The sequence below is a fragment of the Brachyistius frenatus genome, unplaced genomic scaffold (assembly GCF_029030835.1).
Source record: "Brachyistius frenatus isolate BFR_SWC_R1_liver_20210118 unplaced genomic scaffold, ASM2903083v1 Contig_32, whole genome shotgun sequence".
NCBI lineage: Eukaryota > Metazoa > Chordata > Actinopteri > Embiotocidae > Brachyistius > Brachyistius frenatus.
This window is the reverse complement of record NW_027210631.1, coordinates 3281710-3301749: the sequence shown is the minus strand read 5'-3', so window position 1 is coordinate 3301749 and position 20040 is coordinate 3281710. Positions and strand designations below refer to the sequence as shown.

General features: G+C 42.5%; 1 protein-coding gene across 4 annotated transcripts in view; it reads right to left on the bottom strand.

The window, feature by feature from the left end:
• Positions 1–3175: 3175 nt before the first annotated feature.
• LOC138621813 (sushi domain-containing protein 3) overlaps positions 3176–20040 on the bottom strand; it is a 31547-nt gene continuing 14682 nt past the window's right edge. For all 4 annotated transcript variants that reach the window (XM_069700137.1, XM_069700138.1, XM_069700139.1 and 1 more), the window contains exons 2-6: positions 19457–19979; positions 6810–7001; positions 6183–6336; positions 5918–6103; positions 3176–4980 (exon numbers count right to left, since the gene is read on the bottom strand). In XM_069700137.1, coding sequence (XP_069556238.1) covers positions 4644–4980; positions 5918–6103; positions 6183–6336; positions 6810–7001; positions 19457–19742 — 1155 coding nt within the window. In that variant the 5' untranslated portion in view covers positions 19743–19979 and the 3' untranslated portion in view covers positions 3176–4643. The remainder of the gene's footprint in view (positions 4981–5917; positions 6104–6182; positions 6337–6809; positions 7002–19456; positions 19980–20040) is intronic.

Below are 20040 nucleotides of genomic sequence, written 5' to 3'. Positions count from 1 at the left end.
TCATGCCAAAGTGTGAAATACGCCCGCCCCATCGGTGTCAGGCCCTCGAACGCAGCGTGAACGGTTCGCCTGTCGAGGCATGGAAAAACATGTGGTTTAGGAAAACAAAAACTGTGGTTAGGGTCAAGGGAAAAAAACGTGGGTGAGTTAGGAAAACAAAAGCACGTTGCTAGGGTTACGTACCAAAGCTTCATTGCTTTAAAGAAAACCACATCGCTTTTTCCCGACCAGCCGCCTGCCCGAACTCCTCACGAGGATTTTACCGCCTTTGTACTTCGACCGATCTTAGTTGACGAGCGTCTCCTTCTCACGCCAAGGCAATGGTTAGCATCACAAAGACATGCTGCCCTCTAGTGGACTGGCAGGTGTATTGCACACTTTGCCATGGTACCAGGCTGGATTAATGGTACCCAATTTGGAGGAACCCTCAAATTTTTTGATTTAGGCCCCAAACAAGTATCTTGTCTACCATCTGAATAATTCTCTTTGTGGCAAATCTTTGACCAATATCCTCACCCGAATTATTACTGTCGACCCTTTGATCCATCTCTGCTTCATAAATCAGGCTGAATGGTAATACAGACAAGTAGGGAAGATCCATCACAACAAGATTCACTCCCAGGACCTGAAAGACAAAGGTTTGGACATAGGTTTAGGTTGCATTGTGTTGGACTTGGGCTCCTGCTAGTACAAAGCCAATATGTGTCAGCCCCCAGTCCTGCGTGTTCTTTAATGAGGCAACAGGAGAAGATGTCAGGCTTCAAGATATTTATTTAACAGCCGCAGAATAATCAGTTTACAGAGCTCTGGGTCCAGACTAAGTTTCCCTGACCGCAACAAAGTATGTGTCAGTTCACGAAGTCTGACTCCTGACTCTCCCTGACCCAGTCTTCTTATAGCACAGGAACCAAAAAGTCATGTATGGTGATGTGTCCTTTGTTGATTGGTCGAGGTGGGGGTGTTGCCTTGTGGGGACGTGTTGCTCAGGTCAGTAACTTATTCCTGTTTTATGACTCAGAAGAAATAAGAAAGACAGGAGGTGAAACGAATGGTCGTGCCATCAACCTTGTTATTATGCACAGCAGCATGCTGACCCCAACAGGATCGCTGACCTCTACAGAAACAGCCTGTTGCATAGCCTGAGGATTAATAGTTGATTAATACGAGATTGTATGTAAGGAATATAATATGGCATACATATATAGCATTATTGTAAGCAAAGACTAGCATATAATAGCACAATTGTAAAAAGTCTTTTTTTACTCCCAGTTATATAGTGTTGTGAAGGAAATGATGTTAAAACATTATGCTGACAGCACATGCATCATTTCGTTGGCAGCTCAGACACTCAAGTTCTGCATGAAGCTAGAACATGAATCTTTCTTAATACCTGCAGGATAACCGAGCAGAAACGGCATTACATGAAGTAAAATCCCAGATGTTGAAAGCACGGTACCGACCTCTGATGCAGACAGTGATTTCCTCTCCCTCCCAAACATCCACAGCAGGGCAGCGTTCGCCACCACCCCTGTGATCAGGACGAGAATCTCTGCGATGAAATGTATTTGTTCCCACTCATTATTACGACACGCCTCCTTGAGAGCATCAGCATAATTGAGTTGGGACCTTGCACTGCTGGAAACGTCGGCAGGAGACGCTGCCATGCCGGCAATCTTTGATGGAGTTACTGCTATCTGAATTCTGCCATGACAAAGAGAGTCATTATCAATATTTGATTTCATCCTGTCACAGATGTTTTACTGTAACTGTAATAATTACATATTAGAAGGTCAAAATTTAGAAGGAGAGAAATTGTTACACCGATCCAAGTTGAACTTTTTTTAGCGTTAGGCTGTAGAGCACAATGAAAACAATTAGTTTTGGATGTAGAAATAGTTTTGATCTTGAAAACTGAAGAATGGGAGCATGTGCGGAAATCACCTCGCAAAGTATATAAATAGGCAAAGAACATATCTAATATGTTGCCTATTTTGTTAATGGAACATGTTTAAACTCATTGCATAAGTCGTCTTATTCGACTCTTGCAAACAGGATAAAGGTTCTTGGGCGGCACGGTGGTGCAGTGGTTAGCATTGTCGCCTCCCAGCAAAAAGGTTCCGGGTTCAAATCCGGTCCTGGGCCTCTCTGTGCGTAGTTTGCATGTTCTCCCTGTGCTTGCGTGGGTTTTCTCCGGGTTCTCCGGCTTCCTCCCATCCTCCAAAAACATGCACCTCAGGTTAGTTGGCGCCGCGGTCGTGGCAGCCTGCTGCAGCAGCTCCCCCTCGGGGTGCCGCTGTAGCGAAATCATTTCCCCTCAGGGATTAATAGAGTACAATAAAATTAAAAAAAAAATTAATCAGACGGTCTGAGTTTAGACTAACGTGAAACCCTCTGTGGTACAATGTTCTGCAGTCTCTGGTAAAGACTATTGGCTACGCTGTTCATTTTATGTGACTTTTGAGGAACACTGTTAAAGAAACTGGATCCTAACACAAAAAACTAACGAAGGGACTGTGGCTCCAAACATTACAGACGACTTCCATGGAGGGAGTTGCATCTAATCTTTTTTAAGTTTATAATGAGGACCAACAGTTTTTGAAGGTTGTACTGTCCCTAAAATACCTCTCTTCTCCAGAAGGGAAGTATTTTACTTCAGCACTTTTTTACTTGTCAGTTTTTCAACATATTTAATTTTTTATCACTTTCATTTTGACTCTTTTATTGTCTTTTGTTTATGCACTATTCAAAGCAGATCTCAGGGTATAAACTTTCACAGGTACGACTGAACAAGTGTTTGTGGTTGTAAGTCTGAGTTTTTACAATCCCTTATGACGATGAATCCATATATCCACCATATAAATAAATCCGCTATAAACCTATACAATTTTCATTTAACTTTTTAACCTACATATGTTGTATCACCGTCTACTCTGTAACCAGAGTACAACACTGGCAGACGAACCACTCTATCTTCATCATGTGTCAGTGTCACTCTGCAGGCAAATGAGGTCATTGCTTCATTTTCAACTGTCACGACACGGAGATGAATTGGCTTCATCGTACTTTGTATTTTCCATCCCTTTCATCGTCCTCTTCCTCATCATTTATGGCCATTTATTTCTTCCTCCTCTGTCAGAAATAGTGCAAACTAAAAACACCAGCTGAACTGTGGAACTAAACAAAACTCTTTTTATTCAGATTTATTCAGTCTTATTGTTATACAAGAAAATAATTACAGTAAAGTACCTAAGACTGTCCAGTCCAAGTCATTTAAAAAAATGAAAGTGCATATTTATGAGTATTTCTAATAAAGTTCTTCTGTTAAAAATAAAAAGCCTGACAGTAATGGGGCCTTGAAGTTTATGATTTAAATGCATTTACATGGTTCAAAGGGACAACAAAGGTTAAAAAGTTTTACCATCTCACTGCTTGAACTTTACAGTCAGTTCAGTGCAGTTTGTAGTGACGAAGCAGCCGTCCCACAGAGTATCTGACTTCCCAAGGCTTGTTATAATCTTGGTTACGTCACGTAAGATGTTTTCTTGAAATTAAAAATTGATTTTCTTTGACTAACAAGTCATTGTTTGAACCTATCTTCAGCTCAGACTTTAATATATTTGATATGTAAGGATTATTTGGCCCCCGAATGACTGTGCCCAAATATTTCACCACTTAAACTGCCAACCATAAAACAGGCTTTTTGTTATAATTAATTTTGTAACACAAACAGACACAGACAGAAACAAAATATTGCATTTAGTTAACAGTTTTCTGAGAAAGAAAGGATGGATTGAAAATGATCACTGTGTCATTAAATCCATACAAACAGCACAAAACTGGCTTCATTTCGCGGTTGCAGCAACAGCAGCATTTTAATCACAGTGTACTCTCTACCCATAAATCCCTGCAGTTAGTCTGTGTTCCCCACTCAGTGTGGGGAAATAAATACCAGAATGTACTGCATTAACAAAAGCTGCTTTCATTACGTCACACGTGGCTCTGGTCAAAAAGAAGTGAGATTTCACACGTTAAGTCCAAAAATATATATCTGTCAGTTTATTTAGGTGTAGATTAGATTAGCTGGACCTCAGGAAGGCTGATAGGGATCCTTTTTATAAACAATAAACTATTAAAAACATTTACATTTCTGAGAGCTGCCTAAAAAAGTCTGTCATTGCAGGTTTTTCTTTCATGAACTGAATTAGTGCACGCTAAATTACAACTCTCCGTGTCCCTTTGTTGAGCAGCGACATGAAGTTTTCTTCAAAGATCTGGCGGTTAAAAGAAAGCAGGATTTTCTCCGAAGACCTCTTGCAGGAAGTGCAGCAGCAGTTCAATGAGAATCAAGGAAAAAAGGTGTTCACTTCCTGTGGAGTCCAAACTGCAGGAGAAGTTCATGAAGCATGCGGTAAAAGAGGGAGCTTCTACACTGGCCGCATGTCCATTTCTACGCTTTTCTTTCATTTTCTGCTTTGGAACATGGCGTTTGCAGACGTCTGGGGGAGTAATCGGGGACAAGAGAGAGTAAAAAGACTTCATGTGTCTCCAAAACGTGCCTGTGACGTTTTCTCCCTGTGTGTTCCTTCAGCGTCTTCAGCAGGAACGGCGTCGCGCTCTGGAAATGAGGAAGGTGACAGACGTAGCTACTGCCATGGCCTCTGAGTTGCCGGGTTGGGGTTGGGATAGATGGGCGCCGGTGTTGGGTGGTGGTAGGCGGGCACGGCTGTGTTGGGGTTGGGCGGGTACGTCGGGGTGGGGTACTGCGCCATGGTGTGCGGCTGGCTGTGGGCGCTGGTGTGGGCGGGTGAGGCGGTGGCAGCAGAGGAGTGCGGAAGGTGGAGGTAGAGAGGGGCGGATGGAGCGGAGGGGGCGGAGGGCGCCGTCGGTGTCGGCACCCTCTGGAGGACGACATGCGGGTACAGCTGAGACTCGGAGCGGTAGAGTCCGGGCAGGGACGCCTTCAGCAAACTCTCCTGACTCCTGAACGAGAGAGAGAGACGCCATCAGTGGATACAAACAAAACAAATCCTGTGAAATGTGTCAAAGTGTATTCAAAGTGGCGTCACATCAAACCATCAAGTCCATAGATCAGCCCGCTACAGCGCACTGTGTCAGAGTCAAGGTTTTAGGAGTTAGGACGTTTTTAGGTTCAGGAAAACAAAAGCACATGGTGAGGGTGAGGGAAAGGTTTCCTCAAATAAATCCGTGTTGCTTTCTCACGGACTCAAACTCTGGTCTACTGGGTCCGACCGACCCCAATCTGGACTTTAGCACTTTTGTACTCCGTCACATGAACACCCAGTCAAATATACGTGCACCCGAGGAGAGGAAAAACGTAACACTTGCTGCGTTCAAATGGAACTCGTGAGCTCGTGGTTACAACATGGGAAGTCGTGTGCACCGTATGCTTTGCGTTCGAGCGGTTAAGTTGCAAAAACACCGTTGCTGGGCAACGGCACATTGGACAACGTCTAGAAACCAGATAAAAAAAACTTACATAAAAACCTGTTCAACTGAGGGTGTGTTACTCTGAGCTCTCGGTTTCAAAACTCCAATGTGAGTCTTTTAGTTTTGTTTCTATTTATCTTCGTATCTTACGACATCATGTATTTCTTGAAGTTGTTGGAACCTAGAAAAGCGTTGAACAGCATTTCCCATGACTACTTGCATGACACAGCACAGGTGTGTTCAATTTGGTGTCATTATGAGGATTATCATGTTGCCCAGATGAAGGTCTGGAGCCTCAAACCTTATTAATTACTGTTTTCCTACAAGCTAAGTTCTGGAGAACTTTTCAGCTTTGCGGTGGAGTCTTGTTCTTTTTCGATGACATCTACTTCCTGTGCGTTTTGTAATACAAAGTACATTCCTGGATCATGGATTAGGTTCCCAACAGATGTGAGCGCTGCCAGTTTACCTGTGGTATCCTCTGTTCTCATATCCAGTGAGGCCTCCTGTCAAGTAGAGAGGACTGTCGGGAGCCAGGCGGGGGTTCATCCTCTGGGACAGGTGGAAGATCTTGGGTGGAGGGAAAGCTTCCCACTCGCCCTCCTCTCTCTCCAGCCAACACTCGCTGCGACGGGCCGAGCGCTTCTCTCTGCGTCTGAGAAGAAGAGAACATTTTCCAGCACAAGACTTCAAGGAGCAACCAAAGCCTCTGACTCCGCTGCGTCCGGTCCTACCTGCTCCGTCCCTCTTTCTTGACGCGGTCCCGGCTGGATCGCTCCTGCAGACAGCAGATGAGGAAGGACAGGGACATGGCGAGGATGACGATGCCACTTATGACTGAAGCCAACACAGCCACTCTCAGTCCACGGTCCTCCGGCCTGGGGATGGCTGTTGGGATGAAAAAAGAGACACACCTTCAATCACAGGTAACACTTTAATCTCTGAATAAGCTTGTCTGCATCTTGTAAAAGATTCTGAAAAAGCAACCATTTGTGATGATTTTATTTCCAGCTCCTTTCTAATTCCCAGAGCTTCCTCTCTAACTGCTGTTTTGCAGACATGTTGAGAAGCTTTCTGAAGTCGGTTCGAGTTCGGCCCGCTTTCTTCTCCCAAGTCAGAAAGACGTTAATTCCACACGTCACGTTGTTAAGAGGAAACGTTAGAAATGTTCCCCGAGCTGTGCAATTTCATTAACGCTCCTTTACATGCAAGCCGCAACCAGATTTCACGCATAAGCAGGCGTGAATGGCAAGAACTAGTTCATGTCACTGCAATGGAGAAGTAGTTCTTACTGAACGTAGGGGAAAATCTCAACTTTAAAAGTTTATCTTTTTATATATTACAGTCGATATTGCACAAACCTTCACAGACAGGCAGGTAGTTGCTCCACTGCGCTTTGCCTTTCCGGACATTGCAGTAGATTTTGTCGCTGCCCACTAGCTGGTATCCCTCTCGGCACCAGAAGGCCAACACGCTGCCAATCGACACGCCTGTGCCAGCCTCCACGTAGAAGGAACCCCGGCGTGGCGGCAGGACGGGGATACAGGACAGACCTGATGAGGGGGGGGGGGGGGGGGGGCAAAACTAACATCAAACACCTTGCGATTGAAAACTGAAGACATAATCGAGTAGTGAATTCATGGGAGCTAATAGTTATAGTTATAATATGTAGAAATATACACTTATTTGCTCGGGTGATGTGATCGATACCACTCTCGTATCTGTACAGCAAATATGAAGCTCGAGAAAAGAATTGGTTAGCTTCGCATAAAGACGCGAAACAGAAGGAAACACCAAAGAGGATCAATAAAGATCATTGATTAAAAATTCAAAAAAAAATTGAAAACGAGTCATTTTTTATGGGGAGTCACTGGTTGCTTGACAAGCTCAACATGTCAAAGGCCTCAGAGGCTGTTTGAAATCAGTCCATATTTACCATATAGTGCATTGATTTTACCCTCTGACACTCACACGTAATCTGAATTTATAAAACATATTTTGTCTTTGCTTCTGACACCAGTCACTGTAATCAGATTTCTGAGGAGCTGTTGGGTGACTGTGATGTGATCTGATGTCTGGTAGATTTAACCATTTCCAGCCTTTAAACTCCATTGTTCCACCTCTTTTGAAGTCTCCCCACCTCCTTTATCTCTGTCTCAGCCTTTCCTTTTTTTTCCGTTGTTCTTTCTTTTCTCTGATACTTTTTTGTCCAGAGTGTCTGTTATCTTTACTGGGAGACTGAGATTAGCATTTACACTGTTAGATAGACAAAGAGAGGGAAGGACAGAGGGAGAGGCAGAAAGCCCTATTTTTATCTTCCTTATGCTACAATACACAAATAACTCTGAGAGGTCCTGTGATACAGCAGCTATTGTTAGATTGTGCTGCTGGGATGTTTCAGCCTCTCAGGGAATCTCGTATGGAAAAAAAAAAAAAACAGCATCCCTGGGTGCACAAAATGTACCTCACATTTGGTCTTCCTCAAATGGAAAGTAAGTTTTGATTTTTTTTTCTTCTACACTGTTGCACAAAATGACAGTATGATATCTGCAGGGTCATTGATTGGTACTGATGATACAGCAATTATCTGGTGAGATGCTGGGATTTCTGAGCTTTAAAACTTCACTGACTCATGCTTTGCTATTGCCTTAATGTTGCACTTAAAGTTACGTTAAATACTTGCAGTGTGCATTAATACAAAATCACAGCGGTGAAAAATAACAGCTAATTCAACTGCGAGATCATATTGAATATTCAGTCCTATTCAGCAAGGATACTGACGAGAGCATTGTGACAGAATGAATTACAGGATGAAGTGCAATGTATGTTGTTTAATAAGATGTATCTTCACTTGAATCTCAAACTATGCCACACTTCGGGGGCAATCAAGAAGTTCTGAGACTGTTCCCGTTGTGCACAAACAGAACGCAGCACAGTAATCTGCACGGAGCAGGGGAAGCTATAACTCTCAGGAGAAACTGTTCCAAGTTACGTGACTTTATCAACATCAGCACCTGTGTTTACGCTTGGTTTTGTGATCGCTGCTATGCGTGATTTCACCATGAGCCTGAAATGTGGGAAAAGAGCGCACATCAAATTTTGTGTCAAACTTTTAGGGAAAAGAAAGACGTTGCATCGAGCCAAATCCGTAGAGTAAGGGTAGTGGCGAGGGACAGTAGTGTTGTTGAGGGGCAGAAATATTCCTGAGTGGGTACAATGTCACCTTGGAGAACCAAAGTGCTTTAGTGCCACAGTTCAGGTCATTTGGCCTGAATGTTTTCCCTCAGTACGTCCCAGTAGAGCTTGGTGCTAACAGCCTGACCCTGTGGGAGGAATTCACGGTGCGAGTGTCAAAGAAAACCCTCCTTGTTGTGATCCTTTTACGTTCGGCCCCTCTAAAACGTGAATGCCACTCAAAACCTCACATCCAGCTCATTGCTTGATTTCAGTCTTTCACAAAACCTGTATATATTATTCAGTATGAATGGTTTCTTCCCAGATGTGCAAGCTACCCGTGCCATGTTCACTAATGCATCCTTATACCTTTATGGATGCTGGCTTTTGAACTGTGCACTGATATCAAGCTGAATGGTCCCTCTCCCCTTTTACCCAAAGGATGGCTGTCCATGATTTCCAGAAATCGTTACAAATTTTGATTTGTCAGACCACAGGACAGTTTTCCACTTCGCCTCAGTCCATTTTAAATGGCCCACAGAAGGCGTCAGTGTTTCTGGATCATGTTTATATCTGGTTTCTTCTTTGCATGGTGGAGTTTTAACCTGCATTTGTGGACGCAGCGAATAGTTTTCAGAAGTGTTCTAGAGATGGCAAGTGTGTCAGCAAATAGATGACAATTTACCCGAGCCAACAGACAGTTGACAGTGCAGCATATATTGTGGGTCGTCTTTCCGGCTGCTGGCACCACATCTACAATCTTTTTAGCTGTGTTTTCATAACAACTCCTGAGGGAAATATTATAACTATTCGTTGCCAACTTTGTCCACGTGGTGCTATAACAGAGTTACAGAGTTAATCATGTTTTGTGGGTTTGTTACTAGAGACACATTTGCTCTATGCACAGTAATATTTTCCAACGGTAATATAAACAAAAAAATATTGTGCAGCTTTAAAGCTGTGAAAAGACATAAACAGAGGAGGGAAACTGCAGCAGTGGTGGGTTTGCAAATATGTCATTTTAATGAGTAATGGCCAGAAGGGCGCGTGATGCTGCGGTATGCTTTGCTGTGTCAGTATTAGTGTAATGTTTGCGTGTGTGTGTGTGTGTGTGTGTGTGTGTGTGTGAGAGAGAGAGAGAGAGAGAGAGAGAGAGAGAGAGAGAGAGAGAGAGAGAGAGAAAGAAAGAGAGAGGGACATGTCATCCTAGTATAAGACCCTGTGAACATGCAAGCTGCTCTCTGCTGATTAGGAGTGACAGATGGGAGGATTTCTGCAGCGGTAGACAGTGAGGGAGAAGATCCCGTGATCCTGTGTGAAGATGACAGCATCCCCTCCCTCACACACACACACACACACACACACACACACACACACACACACACACACACACACACACACACACACACACACACACACACACACACACATCAAGGCACGCATAGCGGACACGTGGGTAATGGGTACAGTGCAGGGAAACAAGGACAAGCTGACTTTTTTTTTTTACAAAGGGAAACTAAAAGCCATTTTGTTTCTCCCAAGGGATCTTTTACTGATGCTATCACTGAGTGTGCATGTAGGTGGACCGTATATATACCACCTTAGCCAAAAGCTGAAAATAACACTGAAGCCTCATACAGTATCTCATCATGAGATACAGTTGTTCAAGTGGTCAATATCAGCGTAAGATTAAAAATGTATCTATAATTTTTTTCCACAAATTATAACCTGTGCAGGCCATATTTAGATGATATCGTTTACTTGAATCACCGTCACTTCACGCCTTTGCACAAACCTATTAGTTCAAGTAAAGATGCTGGCAAATCCAAATTCAAACTTCAGAAATATCATATGGGAATTGTAAGATGTCTTCATCCATGTTTTTGCTTGAGTCTGTGGCAGGCGAAACTCAGGCCTGAATGTTCTTTTATTTCTTTCAATATTACTGTATTATTTTCCAGCGGTCTAAAATAGCTACTTACATAGATACTTGGCATAGCAGAGCGTGCATAATGTATACAACACTAAAACATAGAGTAAAGATCTTGACAGTATCCGTTTAAATAATTCATTGGGTCTGCTTTACGGTCATGAAATCCAGCACATCTTCACCTAATGGTAGGAGCTTATGTTTAAAACTGCAAAAAGAAGAAAATACTAAATAAAATTAAATGTAATGTGCAACTTCGCTCAGACAGTTGCTGTTGGAAAATATTATAATTTATGTTTGACAGAAGCGGAGAAAGAATAATAGGCAGTTAAATTAGTATTTGAATTAAATTAATATTACAGTATTTGATTAAAATTATTGTTCAAAAAGCAAGCAGACAGACTGTTTACGCTGCCTGTGAGAATGTTTGCCGAAAGAAAGATCAGAACAACATAAGCATTCATGTTGTCGTATTTCTGGCCATGTAAAATTCCCACTACTTTTGTCTTTGGTTTTAACTAACTCCCGATTTAAATGTCTGGTTGTTGAAACTTTTCGAATGACAAGTCAGATCCACAATTGATTTTTCACTTTCATTGACATTGCGACAGGAGATATTTGGCCACAAAATGCCGTGCCTCTTAAAATCCAGTAGATGGCAGTAATGTTCAATAGTGACAAAACATAGACAATTCTACAAATACCATGACTCTATATCACAATTTACATTCATTGGTACCAGGAGTCCTTTGGGATTCATCTGTACTCAAACAGCAAGCAGTCGTACTGAAGCACTTGGGGACAGAGTTTCATGGGAAAAGAACCAGAACGGATACAACAGCTTGGCACAAGCTTATTTTGTCACCATACTAATTTTGGAAATAGATCCATGACATGAATTGTGGGTGCACTTTCAGATTTGTGTACTATAGAAGAGTTTATATACATGATTTTTTTAAAATTTATATTACAGTATATCAGATTGCGAGCCAGCTAACAAACCCTTGTGAAAACCCTGTTAGTATATTAGCTAACATCTGTCTTTCCTTGTACGCTTTGTGTTCTGCAAACTAACACTTAAGTCACGGGACTTCTGACGTGCATCTCCTCGGCTTCCTCACACACACACACACACACACACACACACACACACACACACACACACACACACACACACACACACACACACACACACACACACACACACACACACACACACACACACACACACACACACACACACACACACGCACTGTCGAATACAAAGCCATTACCTCTATAAAGGCAAATTAAATATTAAACATATCGGGGAACAGTGCATGATTTAAGACTGAGTTGAAGTGCTTTCTTTTTTCTTTGTGACGCTGAAGGAGCACCCACCTTCCTGAGGCGCAACACCCCGAGCACCAGCAAGAAAAAAAACAACTGAATTAATGGCAGAAATATTTTGTCATTGGTGTTTGTGCGGTGTAGATTTTTCTTTGCTCAAGTTTGGCTGGAAGTAAAGTTGAGTGTCATCATGTCTGTGATGTGTATAGTGTTCAGGTAGTGTGTGTTTTACACGGAGAGGAGACCGTGTTAGCGTGTGTGTGTTGACTCTGCGCTCTATTTGCTCAGTCCTGTTGGTTCAGACCCATTCAGAAAAGAAAAATTCCTCTGACATGGTTCTAAAGTGTGAGATGCCAATCAGAGCGTTTCGGCTGCCAACTGGGTACAAATACAACTCTGGTCCTCGAACCTGGCAACCCGGCTCTGCCATGCAAACATCCACACTGTATTCTTCTTTATCACCCTTCCCTCTCGTCCCTGTCGGGGAAGCACTCTGGAATAGTTTGTGATTAAATAAAGATTAGGCCCCCTGCATTAAAGATTCACATTCACACACAGAATGAGTGAACGGATCAAATGCGCTGAATGCACCCGTAACATGAACACAAGCACACACGGTGGATGAGGACTGCATGTCCCACCACACACGTGAGCTTTCATTGGGAAAGTTTGCAAGGACCTTTACTCACTCTATTTATCTTTTAGGTTCATCCACCTCAAATTTAAGATCACAGTCTAAACTGATCTTTATAGCAAACGAGTAAACAAAAAGAAAAAAACTTTCATACAGTTGAAGGATAGATTAGACAATGAATAATCAAATCTCAAAGTTGAACATCAGCCCAAAAGAAAGACTCCTCCCAGCTTGGCTTGTTTTCCCTGAATAAACAATGCTTAAAAATAAACTTCATCTGAGTCAGACTTCACCAGACGCTTAAAGTCTGAGTTGAAACTAATGAAATATGACATTCCTGGCTGACGGCTGACTTGCATCATCTCATCTTTGTCTCCTTGTTTGCATTTTTTTTCTCCTTTGCTTGTTGTTCCCTTTGCTCCAGCTGCTCTCTTATGTGATCTGACCTCAAACTATCCTGCCTCTCCATCCACTCCAGCAGTGTATCTATTTCTGTGGCACCTCACTGATGCGCTGTATCACTAGTCATTACCTAATCCCCCCATGGCTCTGGCTCTGCTAGCGTAGTGTGTTCCAGCACCAACACATCAGTGCATGTGTGTTTTCCTGAGCTATGCATTAGCGCTTGTGTCCAGTGCAGGCCAAAAAGTTTTTGAGTTTTTTTTTCAAACGTGAAGTGATCAGAGACATTTATGATGTTGATAAGGGGTTCTTCTTTTGGTGAAAGGTCCTTTTCTTCCAGTAAGTGTAATGTTAAAGCAGGAAATTGAAAGTACTTTTATGCTGACTGCGCAAAAACTTAAGACAGAAGCTGAAAGGTAGCAGCTTTAGCCGGATTTGACTAAGAGTAATCTGCCCAGTTAAACAGAGCAGGGACAGCAGGGCTTCACCGAATGAAGGGAATCGTTGCTTGTGACCTTCACTTGGAAAAACAACTTCTCCAGTTCAGTGCATGCCATTAAAAAAAATAAAATAGAATGATTGGCCCAGAAAAACCAGCACATTAGAGCAGAAAGCCTTCATCAAAGTTACATGACGAAGACACAGGAGAGTTTGATTTCATTTTCTGTCCTCGCGTGTTCCACCGTGGTGCTTGTCAACATTGTTTCAAATGAAATGAGTCGACTGAAACTCATTCTTCTGAAAATGTAGAGGATGAAAATATACCGAGAAGGAAAACTACAATGTCACAAAAGAAAATCTGAAATGATAGTACAGGAGCATCTGATGTGTAATTTTATTTAAAAAAGTAATTTCAGGTGAGGTCATTTGACTGGTGCAAGTTTTTCTTTCTACTGTGATGCATATTTCAAAGCAGTAGTTTGACATATTATTTGCTTCCCTGCAGTTATATGTCAAAGTACCACATCCATATCTGCAGGCTCTTGCTGCCTTCAAATGGTGTCGTGTTTACCGTGTTCAATCGGAATCGATATAAAAAAAAACCTTCTTGTGGTATTCACGTCTTCGGACCTTGAAATTTTCTTTCAGAACAAGCTGAAGTCTACAGAAATGGCCGAGGCCATGACGGGAGTCCATGGAGCCGGAGGCTTTTTGGAGCCAACCTCTAGTGGCACCCGGTGGTATTGCAGCTGAAGGTACTTGCACATCGGCCTCATTTTTCAGATCTGGAAGTTACATTCACTTTTCTATTCACTCTGTGCTTACTGCATTTTTAGCCTCTCTGGCTTCTGGCGCTCATGAGGTGTGCTTCTGCAGCTGGAAAGGAGAAACTTCTTACCTGACTCTGTTCAAAGGTAACAAATTCCACCAGGCACCACCTCTCAAGCCCATTCATTGACGCATTATACCTTAATCAGTGTAGAAATTGAAGTGTGAAACATTGCGGTTTCATGGAGGTGCTGGTAGGTGGATTTTGTTACCTTCACACAGGTTTGCTGTTTCGCTGTCTCAAGTTTTTATGCTGAGCTTGGCTTATTGTTTGTGAAAGTTTTAGCCAACAGACTGTATTTTAACTCTTGCTAAGACAGGAAATATGTTTATTTCTCAAAATAATAATAATGCTTAGCTTGTAGTTTCACAATTTAGCCGGGTTTTTAGATGTGTGTTTGTCTTCGCTGCTTCTCTTTCACGCCCCCTGCCCTTTAGTTGTTCCCCTCCTGCTTCACCCATGAGAGCAGAGAGAAGGCTCATTTCAGACTCTCACTTGGTGACTTTGTTCAGCTAGTTTAAAGCTGTGGGAAGGTAATAATGAAGTTGAGTCACTGCCAACAGCCATTTTGGATTGACAGGCAGGAGACAGAGGGAAGTCTTTGTCTGAAGCTCGCCAAGCCTGCAGGGCTCCACAGTGACGATAATGTGTGTGTCGCTGACAGAAATACCCCTGGCTTTAAGTGTGTGTGTGTGTGTGTGTGTGTGTGTGTGTGTGTGTGTGTGTGTGTGTCCGTCCTGGCATGTACAGTACGTCCCCAAAGACAGTATTTTCTCATTCTTTACTGCAGAAATCCAGACACTGCTTTCATTAAAGTTCAGATTTCAGAATATGATAATAATTTACTTGAAAAGCTTTGTGAATATTTCAGGTTGAGTGAAATCAGTGAAAGTTTGTGTTTCAACATACGAATGTTTTTTTTTTTATACATGAGATTCGTCAAATTGTTTGATATGCCAGTTTGAGATACATGCACGAAGGTGGATTTCTAGCTTTACATTCAATGCAAAAAACCCATCTCAAACAGGAAGTAATTTGAAATTGAATTCGAAAGTGGAAATACTCCGCACTTTACAGGCGACTGATGAGTGCAGCTGTACTCTTCTGTATTAGCATGTCATTAGCAGGATTTCTTGCACTAAAAATAGCCAGGAATAGACAAAGGTAATTGGCTTAGCCTGTAAGGTAACCAGGTTAAGGGCATTGTAACATTTCACATTTCCTTTTAGGCTTTTGGCTGACGATCGTATTTAAAGAGACAGAGTGAGGAATAAGCAGTTTATTGTCATCATGAGGTAGACGCTGTATCTAAAATGGAACTTTGTTTTTTGTGCTTGGATTTTATTTTTAAATATTCAGCGATGTGAAACTCTGAGCACTCGGTTGTTGTTGCTGCTGGTGCAACCCAGAGGACTTGATTTATCCTCCGGTGATATCTCATGGTAGCAACGTGACAGATCTCCTTCCCTCAGGATGTTCTCAAAAAAATCTAAAGTTTGTAAAGTAAGTGTGTTTGGACAAAAATATCTCCCTTTAAAAAAAATTAAATTAAAATACTGCACAGAGTTGGGATTCATTGTAAACTACTACTTGGCCAGATTAAAAAGGCAGACTACCTGCTAAGTAACTGATATAGGACTCATTTAGGGATTATCACTAACATTAACTCTCACACACTTTGTTGAGGCTAATAGGTTCTGTGACCGTGTTAATTTTGAGGCTTATGGCTTTTCTAAAGCCGAAATAACCGCTGCTCACCAGGAGTCTGCCAGCTCCTCAGCAGGAGGCGGATCTGAACACCAAATGCACCGCTGAGGCTTCTCACTCCATCACCAGCTTAGTCTGCTTTCGACCAGGTGTTCTAGGAAGAGTTTCCCACTTTCTCTTCACATGAACAAACTCGGCAGAATTAGAACGGCACTGAGTATTTATACCAACAATGATAATCCATAATCCTCAAATGTTAAAGCGCCATTCTATTAAGTGTATTTTGGTTCTTTTCATATTCTTTCTGTGTTTTATCTTAAACTGTGATGTTCAAGACACGCCGAGTTACTCATTGACTTTGACCGTAGTTATTCGCGCCTGCTAAACGAAGAGGATTCACGTATTCACAAACTTGTAGACATTTATGGTCTGTGATGAATCCTAACGTCTTTGGGGATGCCTTGACTTTTTAAGTGCCACCAGAAGGTTCACATTTGTTGCTTTGATTTTAATTTATAGACGAGCACCTGAGGACAACTTAATCATTAGTAAAACTGATCAATTTACTTCCAGGAACAGCCGCCGGTGAGGATTCCTGGACCGGCTGCACAATGATTCTCTTGTATTGACGGAGTCTGAAAGCTATGGTTTGATCCAACGTGTCAACGATCTATGTGCTACATCTGCTCCACCACTTTTATCGACTTTAAAACTGTGGACTCATAAGTAAGAAGGTGTAAAGATGGAGGACACTTTCAGACTGTCTGCAGACACCGAATCAACTTCATGTGACCTCTGACCTGGCTGTGATCAAGCATTCAACAAGATCTGTAAATGGCTATGAGTAAATACAAGAAGCATATTAAGAGATTGGTTATGACGACAACAGATGTTGTCTTTTTAGGGTTTCAAGCATTCTCTCGTGTTTTTGCTTTCTACATGAACATACTCATGATGTCACTATAACTTAGTGATTCCCAACCACAGATACTTGTAGCTCAGGGGACGCTTTACAGTTACACCCGGGGGGGATGTAGAGCAGTGTAACTAACCTACAAATTAATTAAAGATGTATACACATTTAGAGTCAGTTGTAACGCTCGAACGATAAAGTTAAGCTAAAAGCATAAATGTAATGGCTAAATGTTTGTAATACAAAGCTTAAAGTATTACATTTCAAATGATTGAAAACTTCTCTAAATGTGCGTTTGTTCAGTGCCTTTGATTTGTCTGCAGCATCTTCTGAGTCGGAGGGCTGTGCACGCACAAAAGGCATCTATATTTAACTGGATTTATTTTCTGTTTGTCCTATAAATGACGACTGAGAGCGGTTTTAAATTCAAGAAGTAAAACCTGAAAATACCTAAGATGCCCAAACATCTGCAGCTGGAATCTGGTCCTACAGGAAAGAGTCAAAGAAGCTTAAAGAATGATGGAAAATGTAAACAAAACATGGAGTACAGCTTTTATCTATCAATGCCAGTGGAATAATTCTGTCTCACACACACACACACACACACACACACACACACACACACACACACACACACACACACACACACACACACACACACACACACACACACACACACACACACACACACACACACACACACACACACACACACACTTTGCCTTTGGGAGGGCTGATGTTAATCACACCTCCGGGATTCAGAATTTTTGGAAGCTCTCACAGAAAAGCTCCGGTCTGGCGCAACTCATGCATGTGGTGCAATGTGGCGAGCCAGCTGATCACCTCTGCGTGTGCTCGTATGTGTGCGTGTGTGTTATTAAAGTATAAAGTGCTTATTCTTGCTCGGTCAGACACAGAGCCGCCGTTATGAAGTGAGCAACTGTGTTATTTATTCTCTAAACCTTTAAGAAGATTGGTGTCGTTTGGGCCGAGTGCGTCCCCGGTTCTATTGTGTGCGTGCGAGAGCTATGTGTGCATAAGGCACGTGGAGTTTGCATTTTGTCATCTGCTGTAGGCTATTTCTGCGTCCACGTGAGGGATATGAGCACTGTGATAAGAGCGGGGCGGGCGAGGGACATAAGAATAAATGGTGGGAAACGAGAGACGGAGAGAGACGGCAGGAAGAAATTAAAAAAAAAAAGAAACGAGGATGTCAGAAAGTGGGGAAAGAAAAAAGGAGGTGGAGAAAGAAATGAAGTGACGGAGGGTAAAAAAAAAGAAGCAATTAGCAGCTAAAGAGAAGAGACAAGAGGTGGAGAAACTAGAGTGACATATCGACAGGAAGGAGAAAAGGAAAGAGGGAGAGAGTTGGCTGAGGAAGAGGAGGAGAAGAGAAAGGCTGCTCATGCTCCAGTTGGGGTGAAGTCATGCGAGCGGCGCTGCAGCTTTCTCTTCAGGCTGAGCTGCTTCAAGCCTGGACGTAACGAACTGTCTTTAACAGCATCACCTGCCACCTCACACACACACACACACACACACACACACACACACACACACACACACACACACACACACACACACACACACACACACACACACACACACACACACACACTGTGGCAGGCAGACACAGATGTTTACTTGTATAAATCTAGCTCGCTTTCCTGATGACTTTTGACGGGAAATTTAAGACGTAGAAAATACGTGTGTGTAAATACTTCTTCACGGTGTTTGAATTACAAAACAAAGTGGACGTTTTCACAGTGAGTGCGTCTCGGCTTGGATGGGTGCTCAAGCTAAAAATTGCAAGCAAGATTTGAACAAGTGAAATTTGAGGAACTTCGGGTACTTTCACAAACAAAAGGTGATATTGAGGCAATCATAGACATTTTAGACGCTTCTCTTTTTTCTTTTGATGAAGTGTTGACAATAATTGGGAGAAATTCAGGTTTCCCAGAGAACAGTTTTTTGTGGTTCGGCTTAGTTTGAGGTTCTTGGACAAGATTAGATGAGGAAATACACAAATCTACTAGAGAAACAGACTTCAGTGTAGGTACAGATTAAGTCACATGCTTTTGTCTACTTGCACAATTTCTGTAATTCCAGGACTCTAATGCCAACCGAGTAACAAGTGGGATTATATTGTAATTGTGGTTCCACTTTTTGTCCATTTTAACAAACTGACAGGTTATACTGAAAACGGTGACCTGTGATTAACATTATCTCCATCTATATATCACTATTTTCAGAAAAAGCACTCAAAGTACAGTGTGAAAAGACAAAAACTTTAAAAGTGTGAATTTCAGCCTGAATTCTCCAGAATGTAAAACATTTTGATGGCTTCCTGAATGCAGTTTACCATCAGCTTTCCTTGTTTGCACGGTCACATGCAAACAAGCCCAGTGTGAGATTTTATTTATGTTGTCAAATAAACAATCAACAAACAGTTTCTTCAACATGAAATAAGGGAAAAACACTGAAGATTTTGGGCTTACTAGCAAAAGAGGTTTCTTTTTTTCTTTTTTTTTGAATATAGATTCAGACTTTGCTCTTTAAGCTTGCAGCTCAAAACTTTTTGGAAATCATCACACACAGTTGGAGCATTTGAAATCGTAAAGAAAATAATTGTTGACAGGCAGATAGACCAACCTGTGTAGTTGTTGGTGACGCTCTGAGTCTGCGCCTCTGTCCGTGCTTCCGTCCGTGCTTCCGTCGCTACCTCTGTCGGTGTCTGCGCTTCAGTCTGCAGGTCCGGCTGCAGCTGGATGGGCGAGCCGGTCCAGTCCTCCGGCAGCGACGGGGCAGCGGTGCTCTGCGAGTCCTCGGGGCTCAGCGTGGAGCTTCCGGCCAGGGCCAGAGCGCAGAGCAGGGCGCACAGCAGCATCCGGAGGTGGCTGCCGGCACCTCCACTTATATGTCCCACTTTCACAAACATGGAGGTCAAGTAAAATGAGGAAGAGCTCAGTGAGAGGAAGAGGAAAGCAACTCACAGCCTCATTGTGAGGCTCAGTGGGAGCAAGAAAGATCCTTCAGGGGGGAAGTTTGCTGCTTTCTTCTTTTCCTCAGTCTTCTGTCCTCTCTTCTTCCTCTCTTTTCTTCTTGTCTAAACTCTTCTTGTCCTCACTCCTCCCTCAGTGAGGAGTGAAACCCCTCCTCTGTGTTTCTGCTCATGCTGCATGGAGATATGACAAAAACAGAAGGGCTGTGATAAGGTGTGTGTTCATGTATGTGTG